Source organism: Sus scrofa, chromosome 14 (genome assembly GCF_000003025.6).
Source record: "Sus scrofa isolate TJ Tabasco breed Duroc chromosome 14, Sscrofa11.1, whole genome shotgun sequence".
NCBI classification, from domain to species: domain Eukaryota; kingdom Metazoa; phylum Chordata; class Mammalia; order Artiodactyla; family Suidae; genus Sus; species Sus scrofa.
Genome location: NC_010456.5, coordinates 29,449,083 through 29,471,172, shown reverse-complemented (window position 1 = coordinate 29,471,172; position 22,090 = coordinate 29,449,083). Strand labels below are relative to the sequence as shown.

The following is a 22,090-nucleotide window of genomic DNA, read 5'->3' as shown; positions in this document are numbered from 1 at the left end:
CAGGTTGGAAAAAGACTGCTCTAAAACAACATTATCCTGTCTGATCATTTTTCTCAGTGATCTGGAAACAGAGTCCATAGATTCTGTAAACCGACCTGATGGTTTCTTAGTAAACCATCGTAGGATATGTAGAAAGCAGCCCAGTGAGATGTACTTGAGTGCTGTTAGGAAATGGGGCCTCCCTCAATCCAGAAGTACCCAGCCTTGCCTTGGGTGCCCCATGGGTGGAGAAAAAGCATTTGGGCAACCCCCCAAGCTGCCAGTTGCAGGCGTCTGGCTCCCTGTCTGCCACTGCAGCCCTGTAAGTCAGTCAGACATGAGGTCCCCAAGCCATCCTCTCACCCACTGCCCTTGGCAAGTCTATCCCACCCTGGGGCTCTGCACCCCATTCCTGATCTGCTTTGGGACATGTGTCCTCTTTGCTGGGGACTAAATGACACAGTGAAAGCTGAAAGGAAGCAAGATGCCAAGAAAAAATCCACACAAGAAAACATTGCCATGTCTCATCCATAGCAACTTTGTTTGGTTAGTACTGCAAACTCACAGCAGATTCCAAGGCACTGGCCTTGAACATTGCTACATGCTCTAGGCATTATCAATAACAAGGTGCAAGAGAGAACCACAGGCTCTTGCAAACTCGTCTCCAGTTTCAGGGTGGGAGGGCTGTCATCCCTATTTTTTGTTGCTCTGTGTCTGAGCTGGGCCAGCTCGTCCTGTGACGTCAGAGGCCCTGCCTATCGCCTCTATTCATCCTAAATATTACGTTACCACCATGACAATTTCATGAACGTCACTAATGAAAACCTACCACTCCCCTGCCTCCCACTTAAGTAAGACAAACATGATCATAAAACCTCTACGTAGAGAATTTCATACAAAGCACGTCAAACAGCAATTTTAGCGGCGAGTGATGTATCTGGTGAAGCTTGTGTTACTGAAGTTAATGCAAAACTCGGCCTCTCGTGGTATAATTAAATATGTATCCTAAGGGATCAGAGTCATCTATTAGAAATGGTGATAGCCCTGGGCATAAATAAACGTCTCTTTTAAAGTTTGGCATCAGTTTTCCAACGTGCTTCCTCAAAGCAGACAGTTTGTTTGAGGGATCAGTTTTGAGGGGCATGGGAACCTAGAAGTCACAAGGCAGTGAGACCTGGGGTGGCCAGGTTCCATGGCAGGCGCTGCCGGTGGGCGGTTCAGGTGTGAGGACAGAGGTGGGTCACAGTCACAGGTGCTGTAGGGCCTCCTGTCCTTGCTCCGTGTAACCGTCGTCACGGTGGGAGTTGGCCCACTGGCCGAAGGACTCGTGGATGTGCACGTTTCTTTGTGTGTTGGCCAGACGCTTCTTATCTCGGGAGAAGAAGCTAAACCTTTGGGAAGAGAAAGAAAGAAATGAGGGCCTGCCCTTGGCTGTGCACTTCAGTTTTCTGCAATGCCAGGGACGTAGAGCAGCATACATGAAGGGAGCAAATCAACTCAAGGTGGGAAAGTAAAAGTTGGGGATGCGGGTTGAAGTTATTCCAGAAAGCAGCAGGGGATTCTGCGTGTCATTGTCATGGTACCTCAGAGGTGACAGTGTGAACAGGGCGTGCACTTATGTGATGTGCAAGGCACCTCCCGCCGTAGGCTCTACTGAGGATTTCTTCTTTTACTAGTGGAAATAAAAAAGCTACTGGAAACCTATGTAATGGCTTTGTTTATCTTAATGATGCAGAGAAAGCAATACTGGAAAGCCATAAGGAATGTAAGATGATTTTAACATAAAGACAAGTGCTTTGAATATAAGTAACTGTATTTACTTAACGTGAATCAGGAAACCAGGTAAGTACTATGTCAAAGCCCAAATTTCATAGGGCTCAAGATGAGGTGAAAGTAGTTAGTTAAGAACAATGAAACAATTTTTTTTTTTTGATCTTATCTTTCTGCCTTTTTTAGGGCCGCACCGGAGGCACATGGAGGTTCCCAGGCTAGGGGTCGAATTGGAGCTGTAGCCGCTGGCCTACACCAGAGCCACAGCAACGCCAGATCCGAGCCGCGTCTGCAACCTACACCACAGCTCACAGCACCGGATCCTTAACCCACTGAGCAAGGGCAGGGATTGAACCCTCAACCTCATTGTTCCTAGTCGGATTCGTTAACCACTGAGCCACGATGGGAACTCCGAGAACAATGAGGCAATTAGAATTAATATTAAATAATAGTACACATGGTCCTCTAAATAAACATTGTGAATATAGTATGTGAATGAAATGTGGGAAACCTCAATTTGGACAAGTGACAAAATTGATTTAATGATGAAAGCCTGAGGTTACCAGAATAGCTACACAGCAACAAGTAAGAGAGACCAAGCAGTCTTTTAAAAACAGCCATGACTACTGATCATCGATCAGCCAGGATGAACCATCTGATGCCTAAAAGATAAAGGTAGAAATCTCAGGCAAAAAGCTTATAAAGTGGTCCATTTAAAACAAGGTTGGCTTAAACTTCACCTAAACAGAGACTAGGACCCTGGCCAGTCAACCTGGGCTGGCCCATTTTGAGTATTTCCCCAAAGTCCTTTCTAAGTTGCCAATGGTTCTTCCCTACTCCCAGCCTCTAATTAAAGGTTCTTTCTATCCCCCCCACTTTTTTTTCCTCCCAGGGCCACACTTGTGGCATATGGCGGTTCCCAGGCTAGGGGTAGAATCAGAGCTGCAGCTGCTGACCTACACCACAGCTCAGAGCAATGCCAGATCCTTAACCCACTGAGCAAGGCCAGGGATCGAACCCTCATCCTCATGGACAGCAGTTGGGTTCGTCATTCACTGGCTGAGCCACAACGGGAACTCCTGAGGTTCCTTCTATTCTAAACACTACACTTGAATTCTGGCTTCTGAACTTGGTAAGAGATTTAGTAGCTCTTTTGTTTTCCAGGGACAGGAATGGGAATGAACCACTGAGAAATCAAAGCTTCAGAGCAACTATTTTTGGTTCCTTCTGTCTCTTTGAGTTTTTGTTTTTAGTGCTGTGGCCTGTAGAATTCAGTTTTAATCACATCAGGTGAAAATGATCTTCCTATTCTGTGGTTACTGGATCCTACAAACAGTTCTAACCAGGAATAAAGTGTAAACTTAGGGCAAGCCAAGTTTGTCTGGAAAAATCCTCCCTGCCATCTAAAGTTTCTTTTTTCTACAACCAATATGTGTACTGGCACATGAAGGCACAACTTTCATTTTGGGTTAATCTGCGAACAATTTTTGGAGTGTAATCAAAAGTGTAATCAAAGCAATTAGCTGTTCCCCAGTACAGCAGCATCCATTACTGTGATGGTTCCCGTCTACCTGGCTCAAGCAGAAAAGCCACTTGCCACTTCCTGCCCAAGGGGACACAGAAAGAATCAAGACAAAGGTCCCCTCCTCTGCTTTTCCTTAAAAAAAAAAAAAAAATCCAAGATCAAATGGCTCACTGATGATGGCTTGCCCAAACAAAGCGGTTTAGAAAGCCAGGGCATGGAGATTGAAAACACAGCGTTAGTGTCACTCAAGGGTGTGGGTCGTGGTGGGCGTTGATTACTGACCCGTCACTTAAAGGACCTTCTTTACTGGATCATGAACAAGGTGGTTTTAGAACGGAAACAGAAAAGACAAAAAGAATTATCGGTGACAGAGCCGAGAATTCGAGGCTTCACTCGTGCAGATTGAGCGTTCTGAGCGGCATGTCTGAAATCACACTCAACACCCACTTCCGCTGGGAACACACAGGTGATGGCCATGCAGCTAAAGTGGCTGGAGGTGACAGGTCAGCCTCAGCAGCAGCCGCAGCAGACATTCCAAAGGCACAGCTCAAAAAGAAACCAGAAAAACACAGTGCCTACGAGGGACACAAGTCGTCGAACAGGCTGCAGTGTAGGGTCATCTATTATTAGTCCGGCTGCTACCATGGGCATTATGGCTGTAAAGATCCTGGTTAGGAAAGTACAGACAGAGAAGATCAAAACAGGGGAGGCATGAAAAAGAAACACTCTACAGACAGATCAGCAGAAGGGTTCGCTTTTGGTCTATGTTATAAATGGGACCTTGCCCCTCCCCCCAATTCACATTTCGATCTTAACTCCAGTAACTCAGAATGTGACTTCACTTAGAAATAGAATCCTTGGACATGTAACTAGTTTTGGTGAGAGCATACTGGAGTATGGTGGCCCAAATCCAATACAACTGGTGTCCTTATATTTATCTATTTTTTTTCTTTTTTACGTCTGCACCTGTGGCATAATGGAGTTCCCGGGCTAGGGGGCCACAGCTGCCAGCCACAGTCACAGGCACCCGATCTGAGCCACATTTGTGACCTACACGACTGCTTGTGGCAACGCTGGATCCTTAACTCACTGAATGAGGCCAAGAATCGAACCTGCATCCTCACGGACACTATGTCTGGTTCTTAACTCACTGAGCCACATTGGGAACTCCATAAACTGATGTCCTTATAAAAGGGGGCAATTTGGACACAGACATGCATACAGGAGGAGGGCCAGGTGAAGGTGGAGGCAAAGTTGGGGGTGACGCTTCTACAAGTGAAAAAAGGCCAAAGGTTGCCAGTAAACCACAAAAAAGTGAGGAGAGAAGCATGGAACAGATTCTCTCTTGTGGCCCTCAGAAGGAATCCGCCCTGCCAACACCTTGATCTTGGACTTGTAGCTTCTAGAACTGTGAGGCAATGCCTCTCTGTTGTTTAAGCTAACTCAGTTTGTGGTACATTGGCCCCAGCAAACAAATACAGCAAGTGATGACCACCTACGGAGGATCGGTGGCCTCAAGGGTGGGAAGCAAAGGGTCAAAACCTGCTGTGGGGGGGTCAGTGTTGATACCCTTGGGTGTCTTTCAGTACCTCCTCCCCAAGTGTCATGAGCTGCCAGCAGCCCAGGGAGACCCAGGAGAGAGGGCGAGGCAGCCCAGATGGGCTGGGCAGGACAGAGCCTACATAATCACCTGCTTGGAGAAGTTGGAGCTGACAGTGAGTACTCATCGGTTCCTTGTCTGGACATGGAAAATGAAGAAGAAACTCCAACCAAGCCTCCCAAGCTTGCTTTGAACAGCTTTGATTTTCTTTTAAAAAGAAGTTGTCTGGGAAAAGCTATGAATATCTATACATATATTTTTTTTTCTTTTTTGGCTGCCCTGCAGCATATGGAATTCCCGGACCATGGATCATATCTGAGCCACAGTTTCGACCTAAGCCACAGCTGCAGCAATGCTGGATCCTTAACCCACTGTGCCAGGCCAGGGATCAAACCTGAGTTCCAGCCCTCCCAAGACACCACCGATCTCATGGTGCCATAGTGGGAACTCTTGGGAAAAGCTATAGTACGACGATCTCAAATGAGGTTTGAGGATTCTGTGTCTGGATCACCTTTGATGCAACTTCACAGAGTAGCTGGGAGTTGGCATTCTGGCAGAACCATCTGGATGGCTTCCCATGATGATAATGAGAAGAGGGGATTCCATTTGGTAAACGAATGGGCCCAATCCCCAAAGGCCAGGCTAGCGGGTATCACTAGCTTTCCAGGGGCTCTAAGCCACAAAGTTCTGCACTCACCTTTACCAGGACCCATTCTCTCAGCATAACAAGGAACCTCCAGAGACACAGTCATTGTTTAGATGATGGCCCCAGAGGTGGGGTGGGTATTCTGCCTGGACAGATGTTTGCCCGCTGGGAAGTGATGGACTTCACTAGGGGCTTGGTCAGGGGCCAGACTAATGCACTGGGGCCTTGGGAACCCTGGAGGGTTCTGGCTGAGCTGCTCTCTGTGTGTCTCACTGGGATCACTGAAAGGACAGCCCCCTTCCCTCTCTATTCCGGTGCCTCGCTGCAAAAGCCACCTCCTCTAGAGGGACAGCCACTTCCATGGAAAAAGACTGGCTTATCTTGGTCAGAAGTTATGTCCTGGATATGATGTAGCTGGTTTCCAACTCCCCACCCCACCCCCACCCCTCACCCTTGACAATTATTTCTGGAAGACTCAAACCAAATGAAGTTCTAACAGTGGCATTTCAGGCAGTGTAATGGGCGGCAGTGAAGAAGCTATTTCTGGGCTGCAGTGAGGAGGGCGGTGGGTAGGAGGACAGGGACAGAACGCATCGTTGTCGCTACTGTCGGAGACTTGGGTGGCCGCCTGCTCCAAGGCCAGACTTTCCGGTGTGGGAGGCCAGCTGTTCTGATCGCAGCTTCTCCGGCTATGCCTCTGTACCCACTGCCAGTTCCTGCCTCCCTGGCCCCCTGCTTCCCACGCCCCTGCTCAGCAGCAAGCAGCTGAGTGGCCTGTTGCACTGCGCTTGAGAGCTTGGGGCCACACAAAAGGGGCACTGGTGCCTGGTGTCCACCAGGGACGAGGCTGCAGTCACTCAGGCGCTCCCTCGTGACCTTCCCAGGCAGTAAGCCCGGACTCTGCAGCCAGCAGCTGCTCAATCACAAGCTATTCTTGGAACGTCGTCTGGGCACGTTGTTTTGACAGGCGGCTGGAGTTTCTGTTTCCCTTGACCAGTTCAGCCCAGAAATGTGGACTGGCTGGTGATGATTTGGGAGATAAGGGAACTGGGCAGTTGGCCCACAGCTGATGACTTGGGAAATGGGGTGAAAGGGGGGCAGGGAGGCCAAAAGAGACAGCTGGGGCAGGCAGGGGGCCGGGTGGCAGACAAAAGGCATGGGTTCCGATTGTGACTTTGTTCCTTCCTGGCAGAGTCATCTCAATGAAGTCAATGGGTGACTTTGGGCCCCAGTTTCCTCATCTGAGGAATGAGACTAATTGTTCCAGCTTGGAATCTCTGACAGGGTGGAAGACCAGACCCCCTAGTTCAGGAGCTCCAAGCCATAAAGCCCCTTCGAACCTCCACGGTAGCTGGTGGTTGCTTACTGGAGGGGGGCAGAAATGGTCAAGGGCGGGAAGCCGAGCTAGAGAAGAGCTGCGAGCTGCACTAAAGAGGTTGAGTAACTAATACTCTGCAAAAGCAAGGACGAAGGGACCTGACGGACCCAGAGGGGTCCCTGAGAATGCAGGATGGAGAAGGAGACAGGCATGGGACCATCTTAAGAACTGCCATTCCCCCTGTCCCAGTCCCCAGGGAAGATCTGTCTCTGCCCCAAGCTCTGAGCTTGCAGCCACACTGATGCAGCTCCTGGTCAGTGACTGAGGTGGACAAAGGCGACCAGTGTCCTGTGTGGGCTGGTCAGAAGTCTTTTGTGCCAGTTTGATCTTCCACTTATGCCCTAGAAGGCTGGGGTGCCCATGGGACTAGCTAATGGCACCCAGTGGATGGGAGATGCTGACTTCTCTCTACCTCTCTGCCTGTCTGTCTCTGGCTGCCTGATTCTAGTGGCTTCTGAGAGCCCCAAGTCTTGCAGAGCAATCAGATGCCAAGCTAAAGGGGAGATGGGCTTTGAGAACAGGGCCTCAGGGTCCTTTGTGGAACAGTATGGAAAAGAGGACTGGACACCACAGCCTATTCAGGTGTGGATAGAAGAACTGTAGAAAAAAAGATTGCTGGCTACTTCTGATAACTTTCCTCTAGATTTTACGCAGTTTGAGATTTGCAAAAGCCAACTCTTAATTACCTGTTTTAGAGAAAGGGGGCTGGAATGGCAAACTAGAAAGTCAGAACAACCCTGCTTCAGAAGGAAGCCTTAGAATTATACATGACTTGGAATTACAGTGCCAGAGACACTGCACATGCAGCACACTTGGAGCAGAGATACTAGAAAGGTCAGATTGTTAAAGGGAAGGAACTTCTGAAGGAAGATGGTGGTCTCATGGTCTCTTGGTCTCAGCCCTCCCTCAGCCTAGGGAGGGACTGTGTGGCCTCCTGAACTTTTTCTCAGTATCCCCAGATTTTAACTCAAAGCATGTAAACTGATTCTGCTCATTCTTACATGCAAGTAGGGCTGGTGGATGGATCAGGATCTAAGCAAAGTCAATCCCATTTCTTTTTTCTTTCTTTTTTTTTTTTTTTGGCCACATCTGTGGCATATGGAAGTTCAGGGCCAGGTATGGAATTTGTACCACAGCAGCAACCTTATCCACAGCAGTGACAACACCAGATTCTTAACCCACTGAGGCACCAGGGAACTCTGTTCCATTTCTTACCAAGCAATGGATGGGAGGCTCTAGCCAAGAGTACAGAGTGCGTCATAGAACTGAGATCAAAGGGCTCCCTCTCCCTCAGGATGAGGCCATTAGTGGACTCTCATTACATTTGTCTACTCAGCAAATCAATCTTTTTTCCTTTTTTTTTTTTTTTTTAAGGGCTGCACTGGCAGCATATGCAAGTTCCCGGGCTAGGGGTTGACTCAAAGCTATAGCTGCCAGTCACAGCCACAGCAACTTGGGATCGGAGCCACGTCTGCGACCTATACTACAGTTTACTGCGAGGCTGGATCCTTAACCCAATGCGAGAAGCCAGGGATTGAACCTGCATCCTCATGGATACTAGTTGGGTTCCCTACCACAGAGCCATAACAGGAAGTCCAGCAAACGGATCTTGCTTGGGGTCTTCCCTTCCCCTAATTTCCCTCCAAGGGAAGTAGATGGAGTTTAAGCTACTCTAAGCTTCAGGCATGAGAATGAGACTCAGACCAGGCCTATGGATGCACTGCCCTGTGATTGGCTTAGATGTAGTCATGTGACCCAGGCAGAGCCAATGACTCGATTCTGTAACTTCTGTGGTGGATTCTCTCTTCCCACTGGACTTTCAGACAAAAAAGCAAAAGCCTGAGCCGATGGCTTCCACAGTGCCACCTTGAGGAGCCAGCACACCCAAGAATATAGCCCAGAGAAGGAAAACCAAGTTCGAGGTAGCAAGAATGAGGAAGAGTCCAGATGATAAGGCCTGGGGCCAGCTGAGTCTGAAGCCAGGATGACCTGAAAATTTTTAGTTGCTTGGCCAACAGTTTTTCTTTCTTTTCTTTTTTTGGTCTTTTTTCTTTTTAGGGCCACACCCAAGGCATATGGAGGTTCCCAGGCTAGGGGTCTAGTCAGAGCTGTAGCTGCCGGCCTATGCCAGAGCCACAGCAACACCAGATCCGAGCTGCATCTGCGACCTACACCACAGCTCACAGCAACGTTGGATCCTTAACCCACTGAGCAAGGCCAGGGATCGAACCTGCAACCTCATGGTTCCTAGTTGGATTTATTTCTGCTGCTCCACTACGGGAACTCCAGTTTTTCTTAAGTTACTTTGAGTTGAGTTTCAAGTGTCAGCAGACAATTATGAACTACTACGTGGCCAAAATGGTGCTGGGATCCACAGGAAGCCTTTCAGGTTCCAAGCTTCACCCCCAGGAAATATTTACCCCTGACCGGAAGTGGGGACCATACTCCCTCCCAAATCCAGCAGGTGAACAAGTCACCCCTTTCTAAGAGCAGAGGGTCCGGCAGGTGCAAGGCTGCAAACATTCTGCATTCCCTTCCCAACCCCCAATGTTGAGGGTTAAGTCCAGTCACAGGATAAGAACTAGCCAAGGGTTTCCAAACATAACTAAAATTTAAAGGTTGAGGCATTCGAGTAACATCCCAATTCCTTGCCCCACACACTCCAACCCATGCCATTCACTTTCACAAAGCTTCTACCAGGGCTTGGGGGGGAGAATAGAGGCCTCTTCTATACGAAGCTGGAAGGCCAAGAGCCAGGAAGACCCTTTCTGGGAAGATGATGAGGCCACAAGACACGTGGGAGTAGGAGGCCCTCCTGCAGAGTTTAAAACATGTTCTCTGGGCCAGACTGCTTAGGTTCGAACCCTGGCTCTGCCTCTTAGTAGCTGTATGACCCTAGGTGGGTGATTGACCTCAGTGCTTCAGCTTCCTTAACTGTAAAATGGGAATGACAATGCCCGCATCTTACAGGGCTGCAGTGGGGACTCAATGCCATTATCTGCAGTATCTGGCACATAGTAGGTTCTTGGTGGATATTAGCTAACCAGACTGGAGCGTTAACCGACTGGAGCGTTAACCCTTTGTCAGAGGGCTGCAGGGGTCAATGAACCTGAAACTGTTTGCAAAATTGTCTGATTCCCACCCCCCTGCGCCCTCCTTATCAAAATGAGAAAGGGTCTGCAAACTCTCATCTGAATCTCAAAGGAATCTTTTTTTTTTTTTTTTTTCCTTTTCTCTTGCCTGCGTCTACAACATGTAGAAATTCCTGGGCCAGGGACTGAAACTGAGCCACAGCAGCAACCCAAGCCACTTCAGTGATAACACCAGATCCCCCCCCCCTTTTTTTTTGTATTTTTAGGGCCACACCCATGGCATATGGAGGTTCCCAGGGTAGGGGTCAAATGAGAGCTGTAGCCTCCGGCCTACGCCACGGCCACAGCAATGCTGGATCCGAGCAGCGCCTGCGACCTACCCCATAGCTCTTGGCAACACTGGATCCTTAACCCACTGAGTGAGGCCAGGGATCGGACCTGAGTCCTCACGGATGCTAGTCAGGTTCGTTACTGCTGAGCCACACCAGGAACTCCATAACCCCAGATCTTTAACCCGCTGAGACACATAAGAACTTGTCAAAGGAATCTTTGGATGCAAGGAGCACTGAAGTAGCCTTAGGTCTAGTTGAGGGCAAGGACTAGGTGGCCCTTTTCCTGTGCGCTGCCACAGCAAACAGGACATGTATCCTGCACCAATACTTAAGGGAGAGGTAGAGGAATAGGTGAAGTCATCACAGAAAAGCACGTATTGGGGGAACCTGTGCCCATTATGGACACCTCGGACGGAGCTCAGGTTTCAAGCCCTTAAGATGCAAGAACTTTTCCCCACCCCCACACAGTATTTGCTGTCCTCAAAGACATGCCCGCCCCCTCCAATCCATTCAAGCGAGCCCTGAGCATCAGCCATAGGCCCCAGCCCTTTCCCCTCTCAGCCTTCACCAAACCTCTTGGCCCAGGGACCCTACCCCCCAGGAAGAACTCAGCCTTCCAGGGACAGATGAACTCAAAGTCAAGGGCCAGCCCCAAGTGCCCCAAGGGTTAGGCCCATCTCAGCAGGAGGTGGTTAGTGACAAGCCTGGCCCTGGAGCAGGTGCCCAGGAGAAGTGAGAGGCTGTGTGAACCACCAGGACAGCCACAAGCGAGCAGCCCCAGATGCTGGAAGTGCAGCACTTACAGTCGCTTGATTCCAGACTCCGGCTGGGGGGACATTCTCGGGTGGGCGACGGGTGGAGGTTGGGGTATTCGATTCTCCTCTTCTATTTCTTCACTGGAAGGAGTTGGGAGGTGTGAAATAAAAGAGTCAAAAATTCCATGAGAACTGGGATATTTCCAGGGTATTGTGTGATGGTCTGGGAGAGCTTGTACTTTTTCAAGGGAGTGGAAGTAAAGGGACCCAGGAGGACAGCAACAGTGGCCTCTGCCTCATAAGGCTTTCTGCTGTGGGGTCTAGCCTCTGGCATGGCCAGTTCAGAGGAAGGGTCAGTTCTGGAGGCAATAGACACAGGTACCTTGCAGGCCCTTTTGCCTGGATGGTCATATGTGAGACATTTCAGGAAGGTACTCACATCTCTATTTTAAGTTTACTTTGGACAGTCTAGCCAAATAGAATGACTTCCTGTTTCCTGTTCTTGCCAAAAGCTTCCTTGTTTCTACACCTTTGTGGTTTATTCTGCCTGGAATATGCCACCCACAACATCTCTCATATCTAAAAAGTACGCTATCCTTTAGGGGGATAGGCCCAGTTCAAATGCCACCTCCTCCATGAAGCCTTCCTGATTTCGACTCCATTCCCAAGCCAGAAGTGGTTTCTCCTTTCTTTGAACAGCCAGGGTATACGCTGTCATAAAACTTTCCTATGTGGCAAACTCACAGTGAGTTTTCAATAAAAATATGTGGCACTGTACTTTCTCTGATGTCTTATCTTCCCTGCTGTGGCAAGGACCACATCTGGTGCACCTCTCCTTCTTTCCAGCTCTCCATCAACAGATAATTGTTGTGCACCTACTCTGTGCTAAGCTGCATTCTGAGTGCTGGGGACTTAGTCATCAACAGGACAAATGAGGTTTCTGGTCTCATGCTGTTGTAGTCTGGTGTGGAAACAGACAATTAAACAAGCACATTCATAAACAGGATAATGTGAGATGGTGAAAAGAGCCATGAAGAAAGCAAAACTGGGAGTTCCCACTGTGGCACAACGGAATCACTGGCATCTCTGCAGCGCCAGGACGCAGGTTTAATCCCTGGCCAGGCACAGTGGGCTAAAGGATCTGGCATCGCTGCAGTTGTTATATAGGTTGCAAGTGCAGCTCGATGTGATCCTTGGCCTGGGAACTCCACATGCCGCAGGACAGCCAAAAAAGAAAAGAAAGAAAAACTGGGTAAAATGATAGACAGTGACTAGGATGGAGTACTCCTTTGGAGGAGTGGTGATAGGGAAGGAAAGCTTCTCCTAGAAGGTGACACCTGACCTAAACCCTGAATGACCAGGAGTCAACCATGGGAAGCACCAGGGGAATGTTTTCCGAGCTGCAGGAGCAGCATGTGCAAAGGTCCTGAGGTAGAACAAAGCATGGTGTGTTTTGCAGAATCGAGAGAAAGGCAGGGTGTACAAAGCTAAATGAGTAGAAGGTGACATGATATGAGATGGTGGTCTGAGTCAGGAGCAGTGCTATCCAAAGAACTTTCCACAAGGATGGAAATATTCTCTATCTTTGCTGTCCAATATGGTGGCCATTAGCCACAAGTGCCAATGGTACACTTGAAATGTGGCAAGTGCCACTGATGAACCGAGTTTTACATTTTACTTAGGTTTAACTCATTTACATTTAAATAGCCACACGTGGCTAGTGGCTACCTTATCAGACAGTGAAGCTCTAATATGTGCAAGTTCATGGGCCACAGATAGACTAAGGGAACAAGGCTGTCTAGCTCCAACATCTCTTATCTGTAATTCCCAAATCCAAAGAGCTCTAAAAACCAAAATTTATTTTTTTGTCATTCATTTGGTGGCAAAACCTGAAATGAAATCTTGTGAGGCTGTTTATAATTTTAATCCCATTTAACATAAACATTCGTAGATTTTTTTTTTTTTCTTTTCCGGCTACACCTGTGGCATGTGGAAATTCTTGGGCCAGGGACTGAATCCAAGTTGCAGCTGCGACCTCTGCCATAGCTGCAGCAATGCTGGATCCTTACTCCACTGCACTGGGCTGGGGATCAAACCCAAGCCACCACAGAGACAAGCTGGATCATTAACCCACTGTGCCACAGTGGGAACTCCCAAGGGTTCATATCTTCTGCTACAAAAATATGTGTTTGATGTGGGGAGCTGCCCCAGAACCTGCTGGTAGTATAAGATAATAATACCACATGTGTAATGTTCCTTTCTAACAGCTGGGAAAGCTCTGACGTAAGATGCACCTGAGCCCAAGAGTTTCAGAAAGAAATTCTAAGTGCTTCAGGCCAGAGATGGTCCCCACAATGAATACAGATGCAATCGAGTCTTCCAGGTGTTCATTTGTCCCCAGACTCTGCACAACTTCAGAGTCACCTGGGAACTCCCCGGACACTCACCTCTTATAGTATGCCAGTTCCTCCTGCAACAAAAACACCTTGGACTTGAGCTCGTTCCTCTCGTGCAACACGTCCCGCAGCTCCTGCAGTGTGAATCGGGGGCGGTTGGGGTCCTTGAGATCCATGGCCACCTTCTCCGCCTCGGAGACACACTCCTCTCCACCCGGCTCCATCTGGAGGAGGCAGAGATGCTGCTAATGAATTCCTGGCCGCAGCCACCAGCACCCACTCTGCATCCTGCCGGAGCCCGAATTTCCCACCCTTCTTGGCCCTGAGCAGCTTGCCAAGGGCGCTATTTTGAGAACTCGTGGGCGGCCATTGCTCACGTTCTGTGCAGTCACGTCCCTCTGGAGCCGAAAGCCAGCGGCCACCTGCACAGGGTTTGCCTTCTCAGTAGCCAGACCCACGGTCCCAACGCCTCCCCACCTGACTCAGGGTTTTATTACAAATGGCATTAAAAGGTAACCAAGGAGAAGAAACAGTGTACCCCCTAACGCTGCTACCCTCTTAAATTTCCCTGCTTTCCCTCACCCATGTTCTTCCCTCTTACCTTTTTTTTGGTCTTTTTTCCCAGGGCTGCACCCTTGGCATATGGAGGTTCCAAGGCTAGGGGCTGAATCTGAGCTACAGCTGCCGGCCTACACCACAGCCACAGCAACACCAGATCCGAGCCACGTCTGCAACCTATACCACAGCTCATGGCAATACCGAATCTTTAACCCACTCAGAGAGGCCAGGGATCGAACCCGCATTCTCATGGATACCAGTTGGGTTTGTTACTACTGAGCCACAGCGGGAGCTCCAAAAATTACCATTTTAAAATACACAATTCAGGAGTTCCCGATGTGGCTCAGTGGTAACAAACCCAACTGGTATCCATGAGGATGTGGGTTCAATCCCTGGCCTCGCTTAATGAGTTAAAGATTCGGCATTGCCATGAGCTGTGGTGTAGGTCACAGACATGGCTCAGATCTGGCATTGCTGTGGCTGTGGCGTAGGCCAGCAGCTGCAGCTCCGATTCAACCCCTAGCCTTGGAACGTCCATATGCCGAGGGTATGGCCATAAAAAAATAATAATTAAAATAAAATACACAGTTCAGTAGTTCCTGCTGTGGTGCAATGGAATCAGCATCGTCTCTGCAGCCCCAAGGACACAGGTTTGATCCCAGGCCCAGCACAGTGGGTTAAAGGATTTTGCATTGCAGCAACAGTGGTGTAGGTTGCAACTGTGGCTCATATCTGACCCCTGGCCCGGGAACTCCATGTGCTGCAGGATGGCAAAAAAGGAAAAAACAAACACACCAACTCCCCCACCCCACCCCCACACAATTCAGTGGTGTTTAGGAGACTGTCAATGCTGTGCAACCATCACCTCTATCTAGTTCCAAAACATTTCCCAGAGGAAACTCCACACCCATTAGCAGTCACTCCCTGTTTTGTGCCCCCCTTTCCTGCTAGCCCTTGGCCACCACCATCTACTTTCTCTATGGATCTGCCTTCTCTTGATATTTCCTATAAATGGAATCTAACAATATGTGGGGGGTTTTGTCTGCTTCTTTCACTCAGTATCCTGTTTTCAAGGTTCATCCACACTGCAGCCTGTGTCAGTGCTTCATTTTTCTTCATTGCTGAATAATATTCCATTGTGTAAATCAACCACGTTCTGTTTGTCCTTTTATCCACGGATGAACATTTGGGTTGTTTCAACCTTTTTGCTATTGTGAATAGTGCTGCCATGAAGAAAATATGCTTGAATACCTGTTTTCAGTCCTTTGGTGTCTATAGCTAGGAGTGGAATTCCTGGGTCTTATGGTGACCCTATGTTCAACTTTTCCAAACTGTTTTCCACAGTGGCTGCCTCATTTTATATTCCTGCTAGCAGTATAGGAGGGGTTCAGTATTATTCACACCCTTGCCAACATTTTTTTTCCTTTTTTTTTTTATATCATGGCCGTTTTTGCAAGTTTTCCAAGTCAGCTGGCCAAATCTGCAGGTGGCCCACCCTCTCCAGGCAGTGCACTATTCCTGAGCTGCTAGTGTCCCATGATCATCGAGCAGGTGTGGACAAAGCTTAGGACAACAGTGAGAGAGCAGTGGCGTGGGGGAAAGAAGGACTGAAATACAGAACCACTCTCTGCCTCCTTCCCTGAAAACCCCACAGAAACACAAGGAGAAAGAGACTCCAGGAGTTTCCCTCATGGCACAGCGGAAACGAATCTGACTAGGAACCATGAAGTTTCGGGGTCAACCCCTGGACTCGATCAGTGGCTTAAGGATCCTGTGGTGTAGGTCACAGACACGGCTCAGATCTGGCGTTGCTGTGGCTGTGGTGTAGGCTGGCAGCTGTAGCTCCAATTAGACCCCTAGCCTAGGAACCTGCATAAGATACGGGTGTGGCCGTTAAAAAAGAAAAAAGAGAGAGACTCCAAACTCGATGGGCCAGGATGTTGAAGGGCTCCAGAAGGCAGGGCTGAGATGCCGCTCACCCTGAGAGAGGTGGGGACATGCTGTTCTGGGAAAGGACATTTGAAAGGAGACACCACCCACCAGGGCAGATCAGTTGACAGAAGAGCTACCTGACAGGCATGGGATGGGAAGCAGATCTGACCAGGAGACAGCACAGAGCAGTTGGGTGGTAGGGAAGGTGCCTGAAACCTGACATACATTGCTCCCCAAGATGGCTGGGCTGTGGAGTAGGGTCTCTTCCCGCCCAAGAACTAGGGGAGGAAATGGTGTCATTTGTGTCATATTTTAGATTTCACATATAAGTGACATCACATAGTATTTATCTTTGTCTGGCTTATTTCACTTAGTATGATCATCTCTAGGTCCACCCATGTTGCTGCAAATGGCATTATTTCATTCTTCTTAAGGGCTGAGTAGTATTCCATTGCGTATATATGTATATATATGTACCACATCTTCTTTATCCATTCCTCTGTCAAAGGACATTTAGGTTGTTTCCAGGTCTTGGCTATTGTCAATAGTGCTACTATGAACACTGGGGTGCATGAATTTTTTTTTTTTTTTGTCTTTTTGTCTTTTGTTGTTGTTGTTGTTGCTATTTCTTGGGCCACTCCCGCGGCATATGGAGGTTCCCAGGCTGTGGGTTGAATCGGAGCTGTAGCCACCGGCCTACGCCAGAGCCACAGCAACGCGGGGGGATACGAGCCGCATCTGCAACCTACACCACAGCTCACGGCATCGCCAGATCGTTAACCCACTGAGCAAGGGCAGGGACCGAACCCACAACCTCATGGTTCCTAGTCGGATTCGTTAACCACTGCGCCACGACGGGAACTCCCATGAATCTTTTTGAGTTAGAGTTTTCTCTGGATAGATGCCCAGGAATGGGATTGCTGGATCATACGGCAACTCTAGTTTTAGATTTTTTAGGAACCTTAATACTGTTTTCCATAGTGGTGGCACCAATGTACATTCCTACCAGCAGTGTAGGAGCCCAACCCCTCACTTTCCCAGAGGCCTTTGGGCAAGCTGCCCGCACCCCTCTGGGCACTCATTTCCCCATCGAGCCCTCGAAAAACCAGTATTTCTAAGAGCCCTTCCCACCAGACATTGGGGTACTCCTATGAACACATGCGTTCAAGCCACAGCAGTTCCCTGCTCACCCCCGTGGGTTGTCATCACCCAAGACAAGGGCTTCCTCGGGACTGGAGTGTTTTTTGTTTTTGCCACACCCACATCCTTCAGAAGCTCCTGGACCAGAGATTAAACATGCACCCCAGCAGCGATCCAAGCACCAGCAGTGAGGACATCGGATCCTTAACTTCTAGGCCACCAGGCAAATCCTCTGAGTTCTTTTTCTTTTCTTTTTTTATTTTTAGGGCCTCACCTGAAGCATATGGAAGTTCCCAGGCTAGGGGTTTAATTGGAGCTACAGCTGCTGGCCTATACCACAGCCACAGTAACACCTGATTCTCAACCCACTGAGAGGCCAGTGATTGAACCTGCATCCTCATAGATACTAGTCGGATTCTTAACCTGCTGAGCCACAACAGGAATCCCTCTGAATTCTTTTCCTCAGGAGAAAGCATGGTTCTTTTATCAACAGAGCAACCTGATCCCCTTAGAGCATGGGGGTTTCCCAGACAGGTTTGCAAAAAAGTTCTGACTGCTGGGACTACTGCCTAATAGTGCAGAAGAAGGTAAGCTTGGGGCTTCAGCTTTTCTGAGGCCTCCAGGCACTGATGCAGCACCTTGGGCAGCCCAGTCTTTGAGAGAGACTGTAAAGGCTCTTCCCAACATGGCAATCGGGCTGATTAGCAGCAGGCCGGCTAGGCTTACTTCACAAGGGACCTTGGACGTGGCTCGGGTTATCACCGATTGTCGGCTGGTCCCCTGAGGCTCTTTGGGCACAGCTTGAGGGACATGCCTAGGCTCTAGTGGCTCTCCAGGGAGGCCTGAGAGACCAGCCACCAAGCAACGGGGACCATCCAGAGACCTTAGGGGGGCCTGGCCTCCTGGGCTTGCTCCCCACTGCCTGGGTACATCAAGGCTACTTCCTGCATTCTTGAAGCCCCTTGAAACATACTTCTGAGTGGCCCCTGGCCCAGCAATGGGGAATGACCGTCCACTGGTCACCCTTGGTAGCACCAGGCTACCACAACTGAATTTAGCCCCCAAACCTTGCTTCACAGGCCAGCCATCAGGCCCCTTGCTGCTTTCCCCATGGACTTAGGAAACCCCAACTTACTAAGAAATCAGAACTTGTAAGGCAGAGACAGTGACATCAAGGAGGCACTATGAACTTTACAGGTTGCTTTTTTTTTCTTTTTTTTCTTTTTAGGGTTGTACCCTCAGCATATGGAAGTTCCCAGGCTAGGGGTTGAATTGGAGCTGCAGTTGATGGCCTACGCCACAGTCACATCAGCGCCCGATCTGAGCCACATCTGTGACCTATACCACAGTTCACGGCAATGCCGGATCCTTAACCCACTGAGTGAGGCCAGGGATCGAACCCTCAACTTCATGGTTCCTAGTCAGATTCGTTTCCGCTGTGCCACAATGGGAACTCCCTAGAGTTTTTTAAAAATTGATTTTATGTGAAGTTCTTTAGACAGGAAACCAACTTCATTTTATTAAGGATTTATATGTCTAACTGTTAAAGGCAGGAAAACCATCAGTTAAAAAACGAGGAGCTGGATGAACTAGAAACATGCTGAGTGGAGTTCCCGTCGTGGCGAAGTGGTTAACGAATCCAACTAGGAACCATGAGGTTTCGGGTTCAATCCTTGGCCTTGCCCAGTGGGTTAAGGATCTGGCGTTGCCATGAGCTGTGCTGTGGGTCGCAGACGCGGCTTGGATTCTGTGTTGCTGTGGCTCTGGTGTAGGCCAGTGGCTACAGCTCCGACTGGACCCCTGGCCCTGGGAACCTCCATATGCCGTGGGAGCGGCTCAAGAAAAGGCAAAAAGACAAAAAAAAAAAAAAAAAAAAAGACAAAAAAAAAAAAGAAAGAAAGAAAACATGCTGAGTGAGAAGGCAGTCAGGGCCACATGTCATATGAGTCCATTTCAATGAATCGTCCAGAATAGGCAAATCCATAGAGACAGAAAGTAGATGAACGGCTGCCAGAGGCTGTGGGGGAGGCAGAGATGGGGAGTGACTACTAAATGCGCAGTATGGGTTTCTTTTGGGGTGATGAAAATATTCGAGATGTGGTGACGACTGTACAACATAGCGAATACACTAAAAACCAGTGACATGTACACTTCAAATGGCTGGATTGTACAGCATGTAAATTATATTTCAATAACTGTCATGAAAATGCACAAAGAGGAGTTCCCTTGTGGCGTAGCAGGTTAAGGACCTGGCATTGTCACTGCCATGGCTCAGGTCGCTGCTGTGGCTCGGGTTCAATCCCTGGCCTGGGAACTTCCACATGCTGCAGCCATAGCCAAAAAACGGGGGGCAATGATGAGAACGGATTCCTCTCCAGCTCTGGATCCCTCCATAGCTCCCATCTTCCCTCACAAATCCTGTGCCAGGACTAACTACCACCCCAGCCACACCCTGCATGTTCTCTAGTCTGGATCAGGCTATTCTTCCTGTCTGGAATGGCCTGCCCCCCCCCGATCCACTCCTGGCCATCCTACCCATGCCACAAGACCCACCTCAATGCCTCCGGGCCTGCATTGCCCTCTCCTCCCCACTCAGAATTCACTGTGTCCTCCTCTGATCCCACTGCCCTCACTTCCAACCACAGTATTAGATCTACTGAATCAAGTCAAGTTCATTCCCCTCCTGTTTGTCAGATAGGAAACTGACCACCAAAGAGATGCATGGGCCCCCAAGTCACATGGCAGCAGGTGATGAAGTCACCACAACCTGCTGCTTCCCTGGCTTGAGTGACAAGCATCCAGAATTCTATTCAGCTCTAAGGGATGGCATCAAACCTGCCAAAGACGCTCTGGGTTGGGAACAGACGCTGTGAGGCAGCTCAGTGGGTTAGTCATAACTGCTACCTGATTTTACTCTCCCGTTTCTGTCCCACCCCCATGGTGCCAGAAAGGAAACTGAAACCAACATGCAGCCAGGCCAAGGAGGTGTAAAATGTCCCTGTCCCAAAGAGGTCTTGGGCGGGGCTCAGAGTCTCGTGGCTGGCATGACATCCTTGGGACCCAGGCTTGGACTGGGCCCTGCCTGCCCAGCTGGGGACAGGCCTAAGCTCTCATGGGGCTCAGGAGGTTGGAAGGGGAACACGGGGGAAATGGGAAGTGACTGTCTCAAGGTGCACCTACTGGCTCCTCCCCTCCATCCATGCTATAGACTTGGTCCCGCCCTTGCATGGATGATTGCAAAGGGCTCCTGACAGCCATGTCTGCCATCAGCTCCTTGTTCAAACTGTTTCATCTGTACTTCATAGGGAGTTCCCATTTTGACGCAGCGGAAATGAATCCGACTAGTATCCTTGAGGATGCAGGTTTGATCCCTGGCCTCACTCAGTGCATTGGGGACATGGTGTTGCTGTGAGCTATAGTGTAGGTCACAGATTCTGCTTGGATCCTGAGTTGCTATGGCTGTGGCATAGTCTGGGAGCTGCAGCTCCAATTTGACCCCTAGTCCGGGAACTTCCATATATCTTGGGTGCAGACCTAAAACGCAAAAAAAAAAAAAAAAAAAAAAAAAAAAAAGAATCCACATCCCTCACTGCTCAGGGTTATGTGTGTGTGGCATTCTCAGCTCCAGACCCTCTGGCATCTTAGGCAACAGCTGTTGTCTCTGCCTGGCCTGTACCCGTTCTTGCTCTTGCTTGTCTCCAGGCTGAGTCATCGTAATTTTCCTCTGAAGAAACTCCCCTCTCACACTCTCCGTGCATGTGGTTTAGATGGGCACCATCAGGGGTAACCCTGTGGCTTGAGAATGGACAATATGCATATTCTCAGACCACAATGACTGGCTCAGTGATGGGCTAATGAGAGGGTCCCTGAGACACTTGCTGAGAAATGGAGAAAGAGGCAATTTCTTTCCATTGGGGTTGCCAAGCTGATTAGTACCAAGGGCCACTATATGGCAAGAAGCTGCTTGAGAATGATACCAATGAGAGGAAAGCAAAGCTGAGAGAAGATTTGAAACAAATACCTGACAGCATCATTGGGGCAGCTATACCTGAAGCCATCGTTAACTCAAAGCTTTTAGTTACACAGCCAAAAATCCCTTAAAAAAAAAAAAAATCCTCAACCCTTTTAACTTAGGCTTCTGTCACTTTTACCCAAAAGCAGACTCTACTCTCTCCCTTTTAAGACCTCTTTCCCTTACCTCCCTATCTGTATCCAGAGATTCTTGTCCTTCAAAGAACGTAGAAGTGTATGGCCTGAATTCACAAGATACTTAATGACTGTGCTGGGACTTGAGCCAACCTGAGGTCAAGCTCCTCTGTCTTACCTCCCCCACCTGTAACCTTCAGGAGTCTGGCATAGTGCCGGCAAACCTTAAACAGTCCATACATATTTATTGGGAAAAAAGAGCAAGCCCCAAGATTTTCACTAACCTTTCATTATATTTTTCTTCTACATCTACCTATCAAAATGTTAACATTATTATCACTGACATCCAGCTGGAAACAACAGCTGGTCCATGAAACTCCACACCACCCTCATCAGGATTAACTGCCTTATCTCTGTATTTGTGGCACATTCTGGGGGCACACCTGTGAGACAGACACCTCTGGTGTCTGTCACCTCCGGGGTCTACCTGAATTTTCAGTGCAGTTCCATCCATATGGACAGGGTCCCACCTCAAGCACACACTGTATGTCTTTCCTTTTTTTGCCCCGCACCACATGGCATATGGAGCTCCTGGGCCAGGGATTGGATCCAAGCCGTAGTTGCTACCTGAGCCACAGCAGTGGCAATGCCAAATCCTTAACCCACTGTGCCCAGCCAGGGACTGAACCTGCGTCCCAGCACTCCCAAGACTCCTGTGTTTCTATTTTTCCCCAAAATCCGCTCCGTGAGTTCTGGAAGTGTTGGGGAGATGACACCCCCCAGAGGCGGCCCTTAGCTAACTGGGTCAGGCATTTGTGGATAATTGTTCTAAGCCTTTTGC

At 49.0% G+C, this 22,090-nt stretch overlaps 1 protein-coding gene across 4 annotated transcripts in view; it reads right to left on the bottom strand.

The window, feature by feature from the left end:
• The window catches only part of RILPL1 (Rab interacting lysosomal protein like 1), a 46,560-nt gene continuing 24,963 nt past the window's right edge, over positions 494 to 22,090 (bottom strand). Inside the window, exons 5-9 of one of the 4 annotated variants that reach the window (XM_013982785.2) lie at positions 13,525 to 13,697; positions 11,126 to 11,218; positions 3,854 to 3,941; positions 3,557 to 3,580; positions 494 to 1,370 (exon numbers count right to left, since the gene is read on the bottom strand). In XM_013982785.2, coding sequence (XP_013838239.1) covers positions 3,578 to 3,580; positions 3,854 to 3,941; positions 11,126 to 11,218; positions 13,525 to 13,697 — 357 coding nt within the window. In that variant the 3' untranslated portion in view covers positions 494 to 1,370; positions 3,557 to 3,577. The remainder of the gene's footprint in view (positions 1,371 to 3,556; positions 3,581 to 3,853; positions 3,942 to 11,125; positions 11,219 to 13,524; positions 13,698 to 22,090) is intronic. The other 3 variants (XM_005670586.3, XM_013982783.2, XM_001925355.7) reach the window with 3 other exon arrangements.